The sequence below is a fragment of the Neoarius graeffei genome, chromosome 6, assembly GCF_027579695.1.
Source record: "Neoarius graeffei isolate fNeoGra1 chromosome 6, fNeoGra1.pri, whole genome shotgun sequence".
NCBI lineage: Eukaryota > Metazoa > Chordata > Actinopteri > Siluriformes > Ariidae > Neoarius > Neoarius graeffei.
In genome coordinates this window covers 58,015,424-58,034,179 of record NC_083574.1, presented here as the reverse complement: position 1 = coordinate 58,034,179, position 18,756 = coordinate 58,015,424, and the positions used below count along the sequence as shown (strand labels likewise).

General features: G+C 37.8%; 1 protein-coding gene across 1 annotated transcript in view; it reads right to left on the bottom strand.

The window, feature by feature from the left end:
* Window positions 1-18,756, bottom strand: part of hydin (HYDIN axonemal central pair apparatus protein) — a 338,453-nt gene that overhangs the window by 44,329 nt on the left and 275,368 nt on the right. Inside the window, exons 51-57 of the mRNA XM_060923930.1 lie at window positions 6,304-6,502; window positions 5,626-5,725; window positions 5,431-5,530; window positions 5,149-5,317; window positions 4,827-5,068; window positions 4,623-4,740; window positions 3,499-3,703 (exon numbers count right to left, since the gene is read on the bottom strand). Of these exons, the coding sequence (XP_060779913.1) occupies window positions 3,499-3,703; window positions 4,623-4,740; window positions 4,827-5,068; window positions 5,149-5,317; window positions 5,431-5,530; window positions 5,626-5,725; window positions 6,304-6,502 (1,133 nt within the window). The remainder of the gene's footprint in view (window positions 1-3,498; window positions 3,704-4,622; window positions 4,741-4,826; window positions 5,069-5,148; window positions 5,318-5,430; window positions 5,531-5,625; window positions 5,726-6,303; window positions 6,503-18,756) is intronic.

Below are 18,756 nucleotides of genomic sequence, written 5' to 3'. Positions count from 1 at the left end.
ATCTAGGACCTTGATTTCCAAATGAAATGCAAAAATTTACTTTCATCTGAAAAGAGGATTTTGGACCACTGAGCAACTTCTCTCCTTAGCCCAGGTAAGACATGTCTGACATTGTCTCTGGTTCAGGAATGGCTTGATATTCGGATTGAGACAATTGTAGCCCCTTTCCTGAAAGCGTCTGTGCATAGTGGCTCTTGATGCACTGACATCAGCCTCAGTCATCTCCTTGTGAAGCTCTCCCAAGTTCTGAATCAACTTTTCTTGACAATCCTCTCAAGGCTGCGGTCATCTCTGTTGCTTGTGTACCTTTTCCAGCCAGCCTTTTCAGCAATGACCTTCTGTAGCTTACCCTCCTTGTGGAGGGTGTTGACATTCATCTTCTGGACAACTGTTAAGTCAGCAGTCTTTCCCATGCTTGTTGTTGCATGTACTGAACTATACTGAGAGATACACTGTATTTATACTGTTTTATTCAAACTTGAAATAAAATACTCTAATATTCTGAGATTTTGTTTGCGCTGTAGGCCATAATTATCAAAATTAAAATAGAAAAATGCTTGAAACATTTTAGTTTACATGTAATGGGTCTAGAATATATTAAATTTCCACTTTCTTAAATAACTAATGGAACATATTGAACTTGTTCATTGTAGGTACAACACACAGTCCCTTTAAGAAACTACATTTCCCATCAGCCAACTTCCGCGTTGACCTACATCACGGCTGGGCGGGATCACCTATGTTACATCCTCCAGGAAGCCATAAGTAACCTGGAAACTTCCAGCTCTTTCTCTTTTGGTTCTAGGGCTTGGACCCGTAGGCATAAAGAGACACTATCTCCTCGGCTCTGTGAACCATGCGGTAACAGACAAAGGAGACATCTGCTCTCAGAGCATCCACGATTTAGCGCGATTTCTTTGTTTACCACTGGCCACGGTAGAAATCCAGAATTGCACGATCTAACTCAGATGAGTTACAACCAGTTTTTATTCGTATTATAGTAACGTTACGAACTGCCGCCCAAGCAGTTTAATTAAAAGTTAGAAGCAACTGGATCCCTTCTAAATAGAGCGCTGTGCACATTGTTTGGTCAAAGACTTCTTCGCCACGAACTACGAAGCATTCGGACCAAGAAATCCTCTGCTTTCCACAGAAGCAACCTCCACAACAGTGAAACTCAAAGTCTCGGAACATCTCTTCATAATCTTGCATAGAGGCAAGATACTAAGTAAGACTGGCAATTTTGGGGCATAAAACTAGTCTTAGGAATTAGCTTTATGAAGCAGTGTGAATTCAAACTCAGGAACGGTTTAATTGTGTACACTGTAAACACTTGGGGTGTTGAATTGATGATTGTTCTATTTTGTTTTGATCTTTCAGTTGTGTTTAATAGCTAGGTTTTGCATGCTTCTTCTATTCCTTCCTAACACTCTTAATTTCATTCTTACACACATTTTGACCTCATCAAGACTTCGGTGGATTTAGTAGTGTTATAAGCTAGTGGAGTTAGCTATCCAGGCTAGTCTTTGTTTAGGCCACAGGCCTCACAAACACACCTTAGCTAGCATTCCTTTGTCTTAGCTAGCAACACAAGGCTAATCTTTGTCTCCACATGTGGCCAACACATCTTAGCTAGCAACCAAAGCTAACTCCTTTGTTCTCCTCAAATCCCACGTGGTGACCCCCACACCTCAGATAACACACACACACACACACACATACACACCTCAGATAAGATTCCAATCACTCTCACACACACACACACACACACACACACACACACAGAGTATATAATGTATTCAACTGCTATTATTCAATTTTTATCTTTGTTATAATAAATTCAATTATTATTGAAACCGTGTGTTTATTTGTTGTACCGATATTTTTGAAGTACCCAATCTCAAAAGAATTCCAAGGTGCATATGAGTTGTGTAATACGGTAAGTGATCATAATAATTTGGAATATACCATAATTTAGCTGTTTGGTAATTTATTATTAAGCACCAAAATTAATGGTATTATTTAATGAGACTGATTTAATGAGACTGATTTAATGATTTAATGAGATTGATCACTTAATTACCAATTGCACCTACATCATGATATTCTAATTTTATAAGATGCACCTGTTTACTGCAACCCCACTATAATGAACCCCTTGGGGGATGTTCAAATAGTTCATTTTACTGAAAAGTTCATCATACTGAAATGGACCCACATGTCACACCAAACACTCACATTATATGCAAAATTTTAGGCACATTCTCCTTATCACAAATTTCTCCTTCTGAGTCACTGTCATAGTTCATTGACTGAGTTAAAGGATCATGAATGGATGCAATGATTTCTTTGTCTGTTATGAAAATGATGGCGGTTAATGTTGTATTGTTGTCACTGTTCACCCACTGACTTGCTACGTTTTCTATATCTTCACCATTCAGTTCATTCATGCATTGCAAATCACAAATGATGTCATTTGTGTTGCACCATGAGGCTGGGCGGTGGTATAAAAATGCTGCCTGTACACTTTAACTCAGTGTTAAGTTTAGCGGTATCAGCAGTCATTTCATCCTTTTATTGATCCTTTGAACACTGTTCTCAATAATTGTGAGTGAACAACACCTAAGCTAGGCTAGTTACCGTAAGCCTTTGTTTTATGGTGTTAACACGCATTGTTAATTTGACTGTGGAGTTGATTATTTATTGGTTGTCTCTGGTGGGAAGAGGAATGCATGGCTCAATGTGTCATGAAAGCAGGCGAATGCTGGATGTAATTGAAGGAAGAGTGTTTATTTTCAGACAGGCAGGCAAACAGTTCAAAAACGTAAGACAAAGGCAGGGTCGTGAAAGGGACAATGGTTAAGTGTTGCACAAACAGAATGGTGGCAGCAAAGACTAAATTTGATGAGGCAGAGTCCAAATACACAAAACAAAGTCAAAACCAAAAAGGCAGTACACAGATACAAGGCTTGGTAATGTGAGACACTAGGTACAGCACGTATACTTTGCCACATCTGTGTGTTTAGACAGCCCTTATAAGCGTGCTCCGTGATTGTGCTCTAATCCAGAACAGGTGCATGATTATGCAACAGCCGATATAATAGACTCATTTTGAATGGTGTTGGAATCATCTCATCTCATTATCTCTAGCCACTTTATCCTGTTCTACAGGGTCGCAGGCAAGCTGGAGCCAGGAGTACATAAATGTTGAAATACAAAAAACATAATTTTATTTTGTCGCTATGAAATGTCCCAAATGACATATTGATTAATGAGAACACGGAAAATGGACAAGACACGCTGTTTTGGTAATTTAAAAGATACTTTTTTTGTGGTTGCATGACTTTTTGCACATGCAAATCCAGGCCTGGGTGCTGAAAATCATTTGACTGGAAGAACATAAGTAATGTGACTTTAAATTTAAAATCCTTAAAATAACACTGAATTAATTAGCTTGACTGTATCTGAGCAAGTGAATGTTTTTCTGAACTCACAAACCTGGCATGCAGACCTCTGCTAGCAGCTTGTAGAGAATCCCTCCTGGGTTGTCAGAAGGGTCTCGGTCAGTGATGTCCACCACCAGGCACTGCTCCCAGCAGCCTACCTGCTCTGCCACACAGTCCACAGTTACCACTTGCTGGGCACCGGGTGGAAGGGTGCCAAAGCATGGAGACAAGGAGAACAACCCCACAGACAAATGTGTCTGCAAGATTGAGTTGAAAAGAGACAAAAAAGAAAGAAAGGAGGTACTTTCTTGAAATAATTGGGTTTAACAGGGTTTTTAAAAGTCATTTTCTGTAAAATAATATATACCATGAATATAAAAAATCCACACATCCCTGTAATAACTGCAAGTTTTTATAATGGGAAAAATCATGAAATCATATTAGATAATTTTCCACATTTATACGCAATATAACAACCAACAAAATTCAAGTAAAAAACAAATACTTCCAGGCAGGGGGAGGGAAAGAAGAAAAAGGCAATAATTTGGTTGCATAAATCTTTTTGGGCAAAGAACTAAGAGCAGAATTCAACATTCTAACCCGAATACTTTTTTTTTTTTTTTGCAGAATCTGTTGATTTTTTTAAAGACAAAAAAAGGACTCATTTGAATTTTTCTCAACTAGTTTAACGAATATATAGTCAAAATTGTTTGTATTGGAAATCCTTTATTGCCTTGAAATACATCAGCAGATGTCCTGAGGCACTCAGAATTGGATGAAACCAAGATGTCAAGAAAAATCAGAAAGAAACATTTGATGTTTATTTTGGGTTAATTGGATTTGAATCATTGATGTATGTTCTATGATAATTAATTTTAATTCTGGAGTTTGAATTTGATTAATTCAAATTCAAGTTGCGTGCCATTATAAAATAGTTTGCACACTTATACATCCAGGTTTATTGCAAATTCTTTCTTTCTTTCTTTCTTTCTTTCTTTCTTTCTTTCTTTCTTAATTTTTACATTTTACTTAAATTGTGTTGGCTACTATATTACATTAACAGAAAAAGATCTGATATTTTTACATCACAAAACCATCAATTTAAACAGGGGTGAAACGACTGGACACCCATTGAAATGTAGTAAAAAGAACATGACATACAAAAGATATCTATACCTGAGAAGGTATGCTGTCCTTAATATTGTCCTTCTGGATAGGGTCAGACCAGCGTAGTTTAATGGCAGAGTGTAATTGTCTTGCAGAATTACTCTCTCTGGAAGCTCTCTTGTCTATACTATAAGAAATAAGACTTTGAATTAGAAATGCTCATTTATTAAGGATAATGGTAAAATCTTAATATGCATGGATCAGCGTCTGTACCCTCTCTTCTGTCCAGACACTGGGAGATCTTTAAACATTCTGGAGATGGTGAAACAGATCTCAAATTCACCCCTGTTCTCTAAAGTAATTGTCTGTGTCTTGCGCGAACCATAGACTACTAAGCCAAAGTTGATGCCATTTGCAGGGTGGATGTTGTACTTGGAATAGAGACACTGCACAGACACGTTGATGGGTACACTCTTAATGGTTTCTCTAGCTTCATCAACATTTGGCTCAATGACCTAAAACAATAAATCACTAAAGTTATTTTCACATGAAACAGACACTGACCAAAATCTATATGATGGGATTTTCATCTGACCTGGCAGTGTAAAATTGGCTGTTGTCTGATAGACACCTCCTTGTTGCAGCAAAAGATGACTTGGACACATGTAGGCCGGTCAGTGGGATAAAGAAAGCCTTGTTGAGGTGTGATAGTGAAAGCTGAGTTGAGGTTAGGTATTCCAGGCTCAGTAGGCTCCAGGATGAACCTTAAACAGTGAAATCAGTGCAGATTAGACATGGGCTTTATGGTATTTTTATTACTTGACCAGTGGTAATATATATCGGCTGCTTATGGATGAGTATGTGCTTGTGAACATACTTGTAGGCAATGTCATATTTCCCCTTGTTTTTCAAGGTAACAGACAGCTTCACTTCTTCTGAGACTTTGATTATGCCAAAGTCCAGGCTATCGTCTGTACCTAAGATGTTTATCGAGATAAAATGCAAACAAATTTTTATTTATGGATGAATAAAAAACAAAACTTGGTGGATATGGATGTGGAATTACAACTACCTTTGGGAAACATAATTTCCAGGGTCACATCATAAGCCTCTGCCACAATATTAATGTTCTCCGTATGGACAACACCAAGAATATTCTCCACGTCTGACACCTGACCAGCACACACACACAATTTAGGTACAAAAAAAAAATCAATTTAACAGCAAATCTTATTCATCTCATCTCATCTCATCTCATCTCATTATCTCTAGCTGCTTTATCCTGTTCTACAGGGTCGCAGGCGAGCTGGAGCCTATCCCAGCTGACTACGGGCGAAAGGCGGGGTACACCCTGGACAAGTCGCCAGGTCATCACAGGGCTGACACATAGACACAGACAACCATTCACACTCACATTCACACCTACGGTCAATTTAGAGTCACCAGTTAACCTAACCTGCATGTCTTTGGACTGTGGGGGAAACCGGAGCACCCGGAGGAAACCCACGCGGACACGGGGAGAACATGCAAACTCCGCACAGAAAGGCCCTCGCCGGCCATGGGGCTCGAACCCAGGACCTTCTTGCTGTGAGGCGACAGCGCTAACCACTACACCACCGTGCCGCCGCAAATCTTATTGCTCTGATTATTCTTTCAGAATTATGACCCAAGGTGATTTATTACTTTAAAACATCTAATACTTTGTGAAATGGAGCTGCTATAACATTTGAGCTATTGGTCAGAACCTTACCTCCAATCTTATGGTTTTCTTCAGGCTAATAGGTCTTATGGCTTGGAAATGCATGGGCAAAGAAAACTCAGAGTACGCCATGATGATGCCATGGTCCTGGGAAATGCTGAATTCCTCACCCAGCCCCTCAAGGCCACTCAATCTCCAGGCTACTGGCAGTGCAGTGGGGTTACGCAAGCACAGACTGCGTGTCTCCCTCCTGGAGGACCACAGCCATGGGAAAGATGACAATACAGTTGTGGTCAGAAGTTTATAATACATGGACATGAATGTAATCATGGACATGAATGTCATGGCAATATTAGGTATTTGGGTATGACTGTCATGGCAATATTTCAGTGATTTCTTTGAACTGTTATTCTTCTGTGGCAGAATAATTTTACACCAAACATTTTTAATAGAAAAAAAAATCAGAGGAATTTGGTGCACCCATTTTATTTTTATTTCTCTCTTTTTTTTGGGTGGGGGGCATTTAAATTCAATACACAGTAAAAAATTATACATATAGGGTTAAAAATGTACATGCGCTCACTCTTATTTCAGTGATTCGGATCATGAATTAACTTGCCAAGTCCAAGGCCTCTTAACTTCTTGTTAGTGATCATGATTGATTCCAGCCGGGAGCTTCTCTATGCCAACCAGGGCCATAGCCAGCATTTTACAATCACTGAGGTCTGTGATGCGCGTGCAAAGGGCGCACCGAAAAATTTTCGACATATTTAAATGAGAGGGGTGAATTACATGTCACACAAGAGATCTATTCCTGAAATTACTTTTAATGGTGTTTGAACTGAATATCATCAGTTTTGAAAAAACAAACAAACATGTATGTGGCAAGAGTAAGAATAATTTAAGCTTGTTTAATGGTTTGATCTGGCCCAAGCAATGAGGACAAAAGATACTCTAACCATGTAGCCTATGTAACTAAGATACATTAACAATCTGGCATCCATTACACCTACACACAAAAATAATTCTGGGAAAAAAAATCAGTAGACACTACGATGTTTGAATAAAGAGTAGGGGTAACTTTAAACTTGTTGAACAGTTTGCCTTATCAACTGTGTACGTGTGTGTGTACGTGTGTGTGTGCGTGTGTGTGATGCACGAAACAGACACAGAAGACAGGATCAACGTTTAACATAATTAACAATGCACTTTTTACGGAGACTTTTAAATGTTATTCTTTTTTTTTTTATTCCGTTGAATATTTAGCGTACAAATGTATTTTCAGCTCTTAAAAATGACCGAGGTCCGGACCTCGGTGGCCTCATAGCAGGCTACGGCCATGATGCCAACATAAAAAGGCAGAGATCTGAGAAAGAGGATTTAGATTTATACAACTCAGGAATGTCTCCTGGAGCAATTTCTAAATACAGTGGTGCTTGAAAGTTTGTGAACCCTTTAGAATTTTCTATATTTCTGCATAAATATGACCTAAAACATCATCAGATTTTCACACAAGTCCTAAAAGTAGATCAAGAGAACCCAGTTAAACAAATGAGACAAAAATATTATTCTTGGTCATTTATTTATTGCAGAAAATGATCCAATATTACATATCTGTGAGTGACAAAAGTATGTGAACCTCTAGGATTAGCAGTTAATTTGAAGATGAAATTAGAGTCAGGTGTTTTCAATCAATGGGATGACAATCAGGTGTGAGTGGGCACCCTGTTTTATTTAAAGAACAGGGATCTATCAAAGTCTGATCTTCACAACACATGTTTGTGGAAGTGCATCATGGCAAGAACAAGGAGATTTCTGAGGACCTCAGAAAAAGCGTTGTTGATGCTCACCAGGCTGGAAAAGGTTACAAAACCATCTCTGAAGAGTTTGGACTCCACCAATCCACAGATAGACAGATTGTGTACAAATGGAGGAAATTGAAGACCATTGTTACTCTCCCCAGGAGTGGTCGATCAACAAAGATCATTCCAAGAGCAAGGCGTGTAATAGTTGGTGAGGTCACAAAGGACCCCAGGGTAACTTCTAAGCAACTAAGGCTACATCCACACGACAACGGCAACGAGATGTTATTTAAAAAAATATCGCGTCCATATGGGCAACGATCAGTAAAATATCAGGTCCATATGGCAACGCAACGCTTGCTGAAAACGATGCAATACACATGCCACACCTCTGGGGCGCTGTAAGACGGTCCCTTCGGAGACACCAGAACAATAGAAGAAGTAAGGACGCATGCGCATAAACTATTATGCGCGAGACTTCATATTAGCCACAAAGTCAGGAAAATCTGTTCGTAAAATTACATTATAATGACCAAATACAATGAAAAGTATTTTTCCAGTCTCACCTGTGAAAGGTAATTCCATGTGATCTCGTTTGGACGGTAAACCTGTTGGTACAGTTAAACGCAGCACATGAATGAGGCATCTTTATTCTCCGCTTTGACCCATCCAATATGGCGGCGAGGATGACGTATGATTCTACGCGGAAGGCGGCGTCTTTAATGGTCCGGAATAAATTGAATGCTACACGTTGATGGATTAATTTGTTCTTCTACGCCCTTTTTGAGGAATGTATTGTAGGACTTAAACCAACATCTGAAGAGGTGACATCGCTCCTTTTTTTCCCTATTTTTGCTGGCGGGATTGACTCTCTCTCTCTCTCTCTCTCTCTCTCTCTCACTTTGCACCATTACACAATAAATATTCACAGTGAAAATATTTTGTAAGCGCGTTTCATGAACCAAGTTATAGGATTTGTTGACAACTCGCATAGAGTTCGTTACACTTCTACCCGGCGTGAAGCACTGACAGTCATGTGGTTGTAATGTCATCATAAACAAATCCGTTCTACTCATCCAGACGACTTCGCAACGGCAACGTTGCCAGATCTTTCCACTCTGGAACCCGTTCTCAAAAGATTGCATTTTGGGGCACCCAAAACGCTGGTGCCGTGTGGACGCCAGGCCGAAACGATAAACAACTGTATCGGATTCACCTGAATCCGTTGCCGTGTGGACAGGGCCTAAAAGCCTCTCTCACATTGGCTAATGTTAATGTTCATGAGTCCACCATCAGGAGAACACTGAACAACAATGGTGTGCATGGCAGGGTTGCAAGGAGAAAGCCACTGCTCTCCAAAAAGAACATTGCTCTCATCTGCAGTTTGCTAAAGATCATGTGGACAAGTCAGAAGGCTGTTGGGAAAATGTTTTGTGGATGGATGAGACCAAAATAGAACTTTTTGGTTTAAATGAGAAGCATTATGTTTGGAGAAAGAAAAATGCTGCATTCCAGCATAAGAACCTTATCCCATCTGTGAAACATGGTGGTGGAAGTATCATGGTTTGGGCCTGTTTTGCTGCACCTGGGCAAGGATGGCTTGTCATCATTGATGGAACAATGAATTCTGAATTATACCAGCAAATTCTAAAGGAAAATGTCAGGACATCTGTCCATGAACTGAATCTCAAGAGAAGGTGGGTCATGCAGCAAGACAACGACCCTAAGCACACAAGTCGTTCTACCAAAGAATGGTTAAAGAAGAATAAAGTTAATATTTTGGAACGGCCAAGTCAAAGATCACTCCAAGAGCAAGGCGTGTAATAGTCAGCGAGGCCACACTTTAATCCAATCAAAATGTTGTGAAAGGACCTGAAGCGAGCAGTTCATGTGAAGAAACCCACCAACATCCCAGATTTGAAGCTGTTCTTTACGGAGGAATGGGCTAAAATTCCTCCAAGCCGGTGTGCAGGACTGATCAGCAGTTAACTGATTGATTGATTTATTCCAAACAGTAAAGAAAATATAAAAACAAACAAACAAAAAAAATAATAAAAAATGTAAGCATCAAAACATCGTCATAAACAAACAGAATAGCGTAGCCACAAGGCAGTAACATAATAATGCTCGGAAAGGATTAGGAAGAAGTAAATAACTTATCAAATCCTAACCCTCTATACCACCGCTAATCAAACATCACTTTCCACCATAATAAACTATATATACAAAAGAAAAACAAAATCAACAAAAAAAGAAAACATACCAACATACCAAGACATACCAACATGGTATAATATCGACCAAATCAAATCATATATACAGATACTTATGTTATACATATTTACACACATACAATACATATATACAGTACTTACATGTACACATACCTATAACTATACACATCCATACATACACAGACACCCATATCATAATTATGCATATATATATATATATATATATATATATATATATATATATATATACACACACACACACACACACACACACAGTGGTGCTTGAAAGTTTGTGAACCCTTTAGAATTTTCTATATTTCTGCATAAATATGACATAAAACATCATCAGATTTTCACACAAGTCCTAAAAGTAGATAAAGAGAATCCAGTTAAACAAAGGAGACAAAAATATTATACTTGGTCATTTATTTATTGAGGAAAATGATCCAATATTACATATCTGTGAGTGGCAAAAGTATGTGAACCTCTAGGATTAGCAGTTAATTTGAAGGTGAAATTAGAGTTAGGTGTTTCCAATCAATGGGATGACAATCAGGTGTGAATGGGCACCCTGTTTTATTTAAAGAACAGGGATCTATCAAAGTCTGATCTTCACAACACGTTTGTGGAAGTGTATCATGGCATGAACAAAGGAGATTTCTGAGGACCTCAGAAAAGGCATTGCTGTTGCTCATCAGGCTGGAAAAGGTTACAGAACCATCTCTAAAGAGTTTGGACTCCACCAATCCACAGTCAGACAGATTGTGTACAAATGGAGGAAATTCAACACCATTGTTACCCTCCCCAGGAGTGGTCGACCAACAAAGATCACTCCAAGAGCAAGGCGTGTAATAGTCGGCAAGGTCACTAAGGACCCCAGGGTAACTTCTAAGCAACTGAAGGCCTCTCTCACATTGGCTAATGTTAATGTTCATGAGTCCACCATCAGGAGAACACTGAACAACAATGGTGTGCATGGCAGGGTTGCAAGGAGAAAGCCACTGCTCTCCAAAAAGAACACTGCTGCTCATCTGCAGTTTACTAAAGATCACGTGGACAAGCCAGAAGGCTATTGGAAAAATGTTTTGTGGACGGATGAGACCAAAATAGAACTTTTTGGTTTAAATGAGAAGCGTTATGTTTGGAGAAGGAAAAGACTGCATTCCAGCATAAGAACCTTATCTCAACTGTGAAACATGGTGGTGGTAGTATCATGGTTTGGGCCTGTTTTGCTGCATCTGGGCCAGGACGGCTTGCCATCATTGATGGAACAATGAATTCTGAATTATACCAGCCAATTCTAAAGGAAAATGTCAGGACATCTGTCCATGAACTGAATCTCAAGAGAAGGTGGGTCATGCAGCAAAACAACGACCCTAAGCACACAAGTCATTCTACCAAAGAATGGTTAAAGAAGAATAAAGTTAATGTTTTGGAATGGCCAAGTTAAAGTCCTGACCTTAATCCAATTGAAATGTTGTGGAAGGACCTGAAGCGAGCAGTTCACGTGAGGAAACCCACCAACATCCCAGAGTTGAAGCTGTTCTGTACGGAGGAATGGGCTAAAATTCCTCCAAGCCGGTGTGCAGGACTGATCAACAGTTACCAGAAACGTTTAGTTGCAGTTATTGCTGCACAAGGGGGTCACACCAGATACTGAAAGCAAAGGTTCACATACTTTTGCCACTCACAGATATGGAATATTGGATCATTTTCCTCAATAAATAAATGACCAAGTATAATATTTTTGTCGCATTTGTATAACTGGGTTCTCTTTATCTACTTTTAGGACTTGTGTGAAAATCTGATGATGTTTTAGGTCATATTTATGCAGAAATATAGAAAATTCTAAAGGGTTCACACACTTTCAAGCACCACTGTATACACACACATACACACACAAAAATACTCACATTTTATACAATATACAACCCCGATTCCAAAAAAGTTGGGACAAAGTACAAATTGTAAATAAAAACGGAATGCAATAATTTACAAATCTCAAAAACTGATATGGTATTCACAATAGAACATAGACAACATATCAAATGTCAAAAGTGAGACATTTTGAAATTTCATGCCAAATATTGGCTCATTTGAAATTTCATGACAGCAACACATCTCAAAAAAGTTGGGACAGGGGCAATAAGAGGCTGGAAAAGTTAAAGGTACAAAAAAGAAACAGCTGGAGGACCAAACTGCAACTCATTAGGTCAATTGGCAATAGGTCATTAACATGACTGAGTATAAAAAGAGCATCTTGGAGTGGCAGCAGCTCTCAGAAGTAAAGATGGGAAGAGGATCGCCAATCCCCCTAACTCTGCGCTGACAAATAGTGGAGCAATATCAGAAAGGAGTTCGACAGTGTAAAATTGCAAAGAGTTTGAACATATCATCATCTACAGTGCATAATATCATCAAAAGATTCAGAGAATCTGGAAGAATCTCTGTGCGTAAGGGTCAAGGCCGGAAAACCATACTGGGTGCCCGTGATCTTTGAGCCCTTAGACGGCACTGCATCACATACAGGCACGCTTCTGTATTGGAAATCACAAAATGGGCTCAGGAATATTTCCAGAGAACATTATCTGTGAACACAATTCACCGTGCCATCCGCCGTTGCCAGCTAAAACTCTATAGTTCAAAGAAGCCGCCGTATCTAAACGTGATCCAGAAGCGCAGACGTCTTCTCTGGGCCAAGGCTCATTTAAAATGGACTCTAGCAAAGTGGAAAACTGTTCTGTGGTCAGACGAATCAAAATGTGAAGTTCTTTATGGAAATCAGGGACGCCGTGTCATTCGGACTAAAGAGGACAAGGACGACCCAAGTTGTTATCAGCGCTCAGATCAGAAGCCTGCATCTCTGATGGGGTTGCATTAGTGCGTGTGGCATGGGCAGCTTACACATCTGGAAAGACACCATCAATGCTGAAAGGTATATCCAGGTTCTAGAGCAACATATGCTCCCATCCAGACGACGTCTCTTTCAGGGAACACCTTGCATTTTCCAACATGACAATGCCAAACCACATACTGCATCAATTACAGCATCATGGCTGCATAGAAGAAGGGTCCGGGTACTGAACTGGCCAGCCTGCAGTCCAGATCTTTCACCCATAGAAAACATTTGGCGCATCATAAAACGGAAGATACAACAAAAAAGACCTAAGACAGTTGAGCAACTAGAATCCTACATTAGACAAGAATGGGTTAACATTCCTATCCCTAAACTTGAGCAACTTGTCTCCTCAGTCCCCAGACGTTTAGAGACTGTTGTAAAGAGAAAAGGGGATGTCTCACAGTGGTAAACATGGCCTTGTCCCAACTTTTTTGAGATGTGTTGTTGTCATGAAATTTAAAATCATCTAATTTTTCTCTTTAAATGATACATTTTCTCAGTTTAAACATTTGATATGTCATCTATGTTCTATTCTGAATAAAATATGGAATTTTGAAACTTCCACATCATTGCATTCCGTTTTTATTTACAATTTGTACTTTGTCCCAACTTTTTTGGAATCGTGGTTGTATATATATCCGTATGTACCCATGCCCACATATATACACTTATATTATCAATAGAATGTCATTGTAATTCCTCCTCCCTATACCTCATAAAGATCTGTTCCTTATACCTTTTTTTGAACTGGTTTATAGTTGTACATTTCATGAGCTCCACTTTCAAACTGTTCCATAGCTTTACTCCACAAATAGAAATACTGAACATTTTTAACGTTGTCCTAGCACTGCGAATTTTAAATTTCAATTTCCCCCTAAAATTATAGCCCCCCTCTCTATCCAAAAACATTGCTAGGATATTCCTTGGTACTTTATAATTCCTTACTTTGTACATTATTAAGACAGTTTTATATTCTATAATATCCCTGAATTTTAAACATTTTGAATTTAAGAATAGTGAATTAGTATGATCTTGGTAACCAGCACTATGAATTATTCTTATAGCTCTTTTTTGAAGTATAGTTATTGCATGAAGTGAACATTTATACGTATTTCTCCACACCACTGAGCAGTAATTTAAGTACGGTAAAACCAGGGAACAGTAAAGAATGCGGAGTGAATTATAGTCCAGGACGTGCTTAGCTATACTCAACACAGATATGCTTCTTGATAGTTTAATTAGTATGTATTTTATATGTGATTTCCAATTAATTCTATCATCTATTATTACCCCAAGAAATTTATTATTAGAAACTCTTTCAATATCAACACCATCTACCTGTAAATTTATTGCCCTATTTATTTTAGAATTATTAAATAACATGATTTTTGTTTTAGACAGATTTAATGATAATTTATTTCGGTCAAACCAACTTTTTAACCTGTACAATTCTGAAGAGATTATGTTTTCTAACTCATGTAAATTTGCTCCAGAACAAAACATATTTGTGTCATCTGCAAATAATACTATCTTAAATATCTTTGATACATTGCACATATCATTTATATAAGGAATAAACAGTTTAGGACCCAATACTAACCCCTGAGGGACACCACAATCAATATTCAAACGAGTTGAGACAGAGTCACCCAACTTCACAAATTGTGTCCTGTTGGTCAAATAACTTCTTATCCAATTTAATACAACTCCCCTTATCCCATATTGTTCCATCTTATTAATTAATATATTATGATTAATAGTATCAAAAGCGTTTTGAAGATCAATAAACATCCCAGCGACATCTTTCTTATCATCTATAGAGTTACTGATTTCTTCAATTGATTCCATAAGTGCCATCTCTGTTGATCTATTTGCTCTAAATCCATATTGACTATCATTGAGTAGTTTGTATTTTTCAATGAATTTATCTAATCTGTTATTGAATAGTTTTTCGAGAATTTTGGAGAATTGAGGAAGTAAAGAAACAGGTCTGTAATTTGTGAAGTTGTGTTTGTCCCCAGATTTATACAACGGAATTACTTTTGCTATTTTCATATTGCTTGGAAATGTACCGGTTTGAAATGACAAGTTACAGATGTATGTTAATGGTTTAGAAATCCCCCCAATAATAGTTTTCACTAGTTTCATATCAATATCATTACAATCTGTGGATATTTTATTACTACATTTATTAACTATATCAATAATTTCCTTCTCATCTACTGGTGTAAGAAACATAGAACAATAATTCCTCTTTATAATATTATCTGTACAATCATCATTTGTTACCGGATCAGAGATATTTTGAGCTAATCTTGGTCCAACATTAACAAAAAAAATTATTAAAACTATTAGCAACTACATCCATGTTATAATTTCCGATACCTTTGTCATTAAAGTATTTAGGATAATGTATTTGTCCAGAGCCATCTTTAATAATACTATTTAATATATTCCATATTCCTTTAATATTATTTTTGCTATTATATATTAATTTACCATAATAATCCTTCCTACATCTCCTTATGATACTCGTTAACTTGTTTTTATATTTTTTATATTTATTTTCTGCCTCTTTGGTTCTTAATTTAATAAATTTTCTATATAGAGTGTTTTTCTTCTTACAGGCATTTTGTAATCCTTTAGTAATCCAAGGTTGGTTATTATAGTTTTGTTTTGTACTACATTGCTTCAGTGGGCAATTTTTATCATATAATAATTTGAATATACTTAAGTTATCACATGTTCTATCAATGCTATTCTCTATATAAACTGATTCCCAGTCTTGTATTAATAAATCATTATTTAATGCGAACATGGCTTCCTCAGTCCTAACTTCTATACTTAAGTTTATGGTCTATCACATTTCTCTTATGATTACAGTCATAAATTGTAAAAACTGGTAGATGATCACTAATATCATTGATTAATATTCCACTTATAATGTTATTATCTATATCATTGGTAAATATATTATCTATTAAGGTAGCACTATAGTCAGTAATTCTGGTGGGTCTGGTAATTTTTGGGTGGAGACTCGTACTGTACATGGGATTAATAAATTCCTCAGTCATACTGTGCTTATTAGGGTTCAACAGATCAATATTAGTATCCCCACAAATGAAGATAACTTTTTTATTATCTACTGTAAATGTCTTTTCTACTCAGTCCTTAAACGCCTCTATACTAGTTTCTGGCGCTCTATATATACAGCTAATTAATACATTTCTACGTTTTTCAATATTAATTTTGATTGTTAAACATTCTAATAAGTTATCAATCATCGTTGTCATGCCATCTATTAACTTATAATTCAAATTACAGTCCACATACACCGCCACTCCTCCTCGACCTTTATTTTTCCTGTTTATATAATTAAATTCATATCCAGCCAGTTCGAAATCCACTCCTTTCTCCATGTCAATCCAGGTCTCTGAGATGGCAATTATGCTGAATGGATGAGTAAACTGACTTAAGTATTTCTTGATGTGTTTGAAGTTAGCGTACATGCTTCTGCTGTTGAAGTGTATTATTGATAATAATTACCGGAAATGTTTAGTTGCAGTTATTGCTGCACAAGGGGGTCACACCAGATATTGAAAGCAAAGGTTCATATAATATTGCCACTCACAGATATGTAATATTGGATCATTTGCCGTAATAAATAAATGACCAACCATAATATTTTTGTCTCATTTGTTTAACTGGGTTCTCTTTATCTACTTTTAGGACTTGTGTGAAAATCTGATGATGTTTTAGGTCATATTTATGCAGAAATATAGAAAATTCTAAAGGGTTCACAACCTTTCAAGCACCCCTGTAACTGCAGCTTCCAAGGTCAACAGTTCAAAAAACTGTACATAAATACAAATTTTTGGGAGGTGTAGTCACTTTGCCAAGCTACTTTGCTGGAAGAAAACCTGCCATCACTGTTGCCTTCAACTGAGAGGAAGAACGTTCAGATGGTCAGGAACAACCCAGGAACCACATAGACATAGGCCTGCCATGAACTGGAAGCTGCTGGAACACTGTAAAGTAAGTTTTACATTGCCATGGATAGAGAGGCTGCCATCCAAGAAAGAAGCCCCTGCTTCAAAATCGACATCTTCAAACTCAAAGTTTGCAGCTGATAACATGGACGAAGAAAAAGCCTTCTGGAGGAAATTTTTTTTTCTCAGGTGAGACAAAGATTGTTTGGCCATTATGACCAGAGGTACAGAGGAACACTCTCTACCAGCTGTGAAGCATGGTGGTGGGAGTATCATATTCTGGGGCTGTTTTGCTGCCAGTGGAACTGGTGCATTGCACAAAGTGGATGGAATAATGAAGGAGGACTAGCTCAGAATTCTTCAGCATAATCTCAAGCCATTAGAAACTTGGACAGGAATAAAGGAAAATTTATTTGAACTCTTTCATTGAACTCTATCAATTCTGCAAGGTGAAACTTGCTAAGGGACATTTAACCAAATACAGATGTACTGTATATCTTTGACCCTGTATGTATAATTTTGACCCTGTGCTGATTTCAGAAAATCCTAAATAAATTAACACTTGTGCATCAAATGCTTGTTTTATTCTATTAAACAATTTTGTTGTATAATCTTTCCCCCCCTGAAACAAAATAGTTCAAAGAAATCAGTGAAAGCCTTTGAAATGTCATCTATAATGACATTCATGTCAGTGTATATAAACTTCTGACTGCAACCGTTTTATATTACCCTTACCACCACAGGGTAATCAAATATTACCATTATGGCAAAAAAAAAACAAAACTGTGAAACATATCAAATGTCGAATACATTTATTAAACTATATAATCAGAATATTATATTCTGTTACATTTTGTGAATTCCTTATCCCAAAAATGAGCAAAAGTGAATTTATATATACACGTGTGTGTGTGTGTGTGTGTGTGTGTGTGTGTGTGTGTGTGTGTTTAAAAAACAAAAAACAAAAAAAAAATCCCACAGGCAATAAACAAGGACAGAGGAAGGTAGGCTGCTGAGGGTGTTGCAGCACACCCAATTTTGAAGATTCTTTTCGCTACACTTTCAACTGCTGTAACAATAATAATAATAATAACACAAACTTTAAAATAGAGTATTCTGAGTAGTGTTTGTGATTGTATGTCAGAGACAATATTCTTCTTATACCACAGTGAACGGCCAATAACTTCAATCTTTTATTTAGTAGAAGAAGAAGAAGCCTTTATTTGTCACATGCACACTCAAGCACAGTGAGATTCATCTTCTGCATTTAACCCATCTGAAGCAGTGAACGCACGCACACACACCCAGAGCAGTGGGCAGCCATAGTACAGCACCTGAGGAGCAGTTAGGGGTTAGGTACCTGAAGGGCTGAAGGGCACTTCAGCCCAAGGCCGCCCCATGTTAACCTAACTGCATGTCTTCGGACTGTGGGGGAAACCGAAGCACCTGGAGGAAACCCATGCAGACATGGGGAGAACATGCAAACTCCACACAGAAAGGCTCCCTGTTGGCCACTGGGCTCAAACCCAGAACCTTCTTGCTGTGAGGCGACAGTGCTAACCACTACACCACTGTGCCAC